A 4,285-nucleotide genomic window follows, 5' to 3' on the forward strand; every position below is an offset into this window, starting at 1 on the left:
AGTGTAATTTAATCCACCAGCGTTAAAACATTAGAATAAAGTCGTAATCTTTGGAGAATAATTTTGTGATGTTAGGAGAATAATGTCAATATTACAATTTTATTCTTGTCTTTTGTACGACTTTTTTAAGTTTATTCTCAGAAGATTGTTTTATTTTCACCCAAATATTCACTTCTGCTATTGAATCAATTCATTTCTTTTATTTTGAACAAGGAAAACAGCAAATACAAATGAAGAATTAGTGATTTTCCGTTATACTAGTGAACCATGTTCGTTACTACACATGCAAACATTACACTATGTACTGTCGTTATGTTGATTCTTAAGTATTGTTCTATTATTGTTACAGAAAACACTGAGACTGGAAAATTCTGCTTTAAATAAACTCCTCTTTCTACAAAGGTGAACTGAAGATCGCGATCACTTTCAAAATCCAACAAATGTGACTGAAAAACACAATTATATCGTATATAATAAAACATCACCAGAGTTTCCAAAGGAACCGCTGCGACCTGGAAAGAAAGGAAGGACGAGGTTTAATTAAAAAAAAAAGAAAAATGACTTGTATAACAAAATATATAGAGAGCTTATCAACATCATAGTCTGAAATAAAAAATAAAAATGAACACTCACCTTTATATGATCGGATAAACACTAGACATACCACTCTTCAGAAATTTCAATTCCTAAAAGAAAATAAGAGAAATTTGCGTATATAGATTTGTTTATTTTTTAATAAATGAAATATATAATCCTGCTGATTTGAGGTCATGGTTGCGGTTTTTGTTCATCTTGGACTATAACGTCTTCCCACCAAGTTTCAGTTAATTCGGTGGAACTCAATTTTGCCTCTGTTTTCACCTTAGGGGGCGCTATAAAGTCCAGGAACTATGCTAATATTTTTTTTGATGTCAGTACGATAAACGCACTCGGACGAGTTTGTTCATTTACGAAGCACGCAAATCGCTGGAAGATGGACCAAGGCTCTATAGCGCCACCTAAGGCGAAACGTGGATGGAGCACGCCAAGATTAAGTTGCACCAAATGTCACGAAACTTGGTGGGAACTTGTCACAGCCTCAGAGGAACAAAAAAGTGAATTGGGACCATGGCCTCAACTTAACAGGAAGTCGGCCACGGAACTGCAACCCCATGCGAGGGGCCCTTTGTTCTTGTTGTAGTTCTTACCTTGGTTGTCTCCTTCACAAGTTATTATCTTTTTTCGGCCCATCTTGTAAAGACTGATGTATTCAGGGTCACCCTTTGGCACGGCCTTCATTGAGAAAAATTGCCACCAGGGGGAGGGAGGGAGAGAGGGGTATGTTAACGATGTTTGCACTGTTCAACCTTGACATGTGAAATTATGATTCCAATAACACAGTTCTTTACCACAATATCTTACTCACATCTGCAATGCACTTCTCTTGACGGGGAGGACGTTCGTCTGTCAATTCACAATGAGGATTCCTTTTGCAGTATTCAAAGACGACGACCGTGATGATGATGACAATGATGACCATGGCTGAAGTAACCACTGCTACTGCTATCACGACAGATGTTGCACTGTTTGGTGCCGGCAGGGCGATGACGTGTGGTTCGAGTCCTCGCTCTCTGACAGCGATGGGAGTAAGAACTGCTGTTGTCAGAATGACTTCACAGTATTCCCCTTTACTTACAGGGTTCTCAACAGTGCAGCGGTAGGTTCCAAAGTCAGTTTTCTTTACTTCTTTAATATACAGGTCACCTTGAAGTCCATAGAAAGATGCAGGTTGAGGAAGCCTTCTATTTCCAGTCATTCTTTCCCATCTGAACTTTCGGGGTAGGATGTCTGGGGAGATCCTGCATGTCAAAATCAGTTCTTTGCCCTCTTCAACATCACCGTAGAGTCCACATACTGGTGTAGGTAGCTTCTCCATAACCTTCAGCACAAATTTCTTGCTTTGGATTTGAGTCATTGCTTTGATCGCACATTGGTAAGTACCTGTGTCTGTAAGCGCAAGGTCATTTAACATCAATGAAGCATCACCATCCTGGGGATTTGGAGAGGAAAAACGAACCCTGTCCTGGATGCCATTTTTGTGATATTTTGCATCTCCAAAAAATGAGATCAGGAGGTCCTTGTCATCTTGTCCATATCTCGGCCCAAAGAGCCATTCGATCGTCAACTGATCCAAATCCTCAGGAGTAACCATGAAATGACATTCAAGGGTGACATTTTCACCTCGAGCTGCATAGTACTTTGATGATGTGTTAAGTTTAGGCATGGGGACGTGACCTAAAACTCCTGATCTCGTGACTGAAGCGACCACTGTGGTTGCTTCCATGTTTGGTGGTCCTGTGGTCTGAGATTCTGTCTGAGGGATGTGACGAGAGGCTCCTCCCATGTCTGTGACTGAAGCGACCGCTGGGGTTGCGTCCGTGTTTGGTGGTCCTGTGGTCTGAGATTCTGTCTGAGGGATGTGACGAGAGCCTCCTCCCATGTCTGTGACTGAAGCAACCACTGTGGTCACGTTCATGTTTGGTGGTCCTGTGGTCTGAGGTTTTGGTTGGAGAATTACTTCACAGTATTCCCCTAGACTTACAGGGTTCTCAACAGTGCAGCGGTAGGTTCCAAAGTCAGTGTCCTTTACTTCTCTAATATACATGTAACTTTGATGTCCATAGATAGCTGCAGATGGAGGAAGCTTTCTATTTCCAGTCATTTTTTCCCATCTAAACCTTTGGTGTGCGACGTACTCTGACATCCTGCATGTCAAAACCAGTTCTTTGCTTTCTTTGCCAAAGTGACCACATACTGGTGTAGGTAGCTTCTCCATAACCCTCAGCACAAATTGCCTGCTTTGGATTTGAGTCATTGCTTTCACCGTACATTGGTAAGTACCTGTGTCTGTAAGCGCAAGGTCATTAAACGTCAATGAAGCATCACCACCCTGGGGATTTAGAGATGAAAAATGAACCCTGTCCTGGATGCCATTTTTGTGATATTTTGTATCTCCAAAAAATGAGATCAGGAGGTCCTTGTCATCTTCTCCATATCTAGGCTCAAAGAACCATTCGATCATCAACTGATCCAAATCCTCAGTACCAACCGGGAAATGGCATTTAATGGTGACATTTTCACCTCGAACTGCATAGTGGTACGTCAGTGATTTTCTGGCAAAATTCCGTCCACGGGTGGATGTCAATACAGTTGAAAGGATGAGAATAGGCCAAAGCCATCGGGTGCTTTCAGGGCGCTTCATCGTGGCACCTCTATCCATGCTTCTCCCACAGTGCAGTGATGGGAAAACGGGAGTAAGCACGTTAATGGCAAAGCAACACTTATTTTTGTATCTTTACATGAAAGGCAAGAGCCCTTTGATCATGTTGACAAAGCGTCTCAAAGAACACTTACCCTAAGCATGACCATCACAACTAAGTGCCCTATCTTAACCTTTACCTTAACCTAATTCTAAAACCAGGCTTTAACCCCCAAAAAGCCCTTTAACGTTGTTCCCACAAGGTCAAAATATCCCCACAAAGATTGGGTGTGGACTTTTAATGGACCTCTCAAAGATATAAATACAAGAACGCACACATGCAAACTTGTTTTTACATCTTAGTGAGGACACATCATTAACATAACACATTCCTTGACCCCTTAACCTTACTTTAACTCTTACCTTAAACTAGTTCTCAACGGGCCTGAAAATTACAACCCCACCCGACCCAGCCCATGGGTCTTTAAGCCCGAACCCAACCCGGCCCGACACACCAGCATGAATTGTCCACCTGAACCCGACCTGGCCTGAAATACATTTTCCCATTGATGAAAGCGCTGTGTTTTATTTGCAGCGGGGGCGGGTGCTGCTGAAGGGCTCCAAAAATGACACTAACATGCCATTTGTCAGGGTTACGCACACGGCGGCGTCAGGTCCGCCCCTCTCCAGATTGACTCTTCACCACACGTGAACAGCAATGATTCAACATATAATTTACAACCTGATTGACTTCACTCAGGAAAAGCATGATTCTGTCCATTTTTTTTTTGCCATATAAAATGTGTGTTTTTTTATGGTTCAAATCCAACATGAAGGACTTTTGGGAGAATATTTACTCTTACAGCGTATAAACAGCAGTGACTCGTGTACGTTAAAGCCGCTCAGACCACATGTAAAGTCACTCATCCTAGTGCCCAGACATCAGAGGAATGTTTAGCTTTAATGTTGGCATGAAGGGTAAACGGCTGCCCCATTAACCCTCACTCACTCATTCATTCCTCAGACGGAAATATGCTAAATATGCAG

At 42.2% G+C, this 4,285-nt stretch overlaps 1 protein-coding gene across 1 annotated transcript; it reads right to left on the reverse strand.

Moving 5' to 3' along the window:
- Positions 1 to 226: 226 nt before the first annotated feature.
- Positions 227 to 2,644, reverse strand: LOC122766018 (coxsackievirus and adenovirus receptor homolog). The gene is made up of 4 exons (XM_044020595.1): positions 1,406 to 2,644; positions 1,188 to 1,272; positions 634 to 686; positions 227 to 512 (listed from the first exon to the last, which is right to left on the reverse strand). The coding sequence occupies exons 1-3, from the start codon at positions 2,642 to 2,644 to the stop codon at positions 655 to 657; spliced, it is 1,356 nt and encodes a 451-aa protein (XP_043876530.1). The 3' UTR covers positions 227 to 512; positions 634 to 654.
- Positions 2,645 to 4,285: the final 1,641 nt, after the last annotated feature.

This window comes from Solea senegalensis, linkage group LG3, assembly GCF_019176455.1.
Source record: "Solea senegalensis isolate Sse05_10M linkage group LG3, IFAPA_SoseM_1, whole genome shotgun sequence".
In the NCBI taxonomy this organism is placed as follows: domain Eukaryota; kingdom Metazoa; phylum Chordata; class Actinopteri; order Pleuronectiformes; family Soleidae; genus Solea; species Solea senegalensis.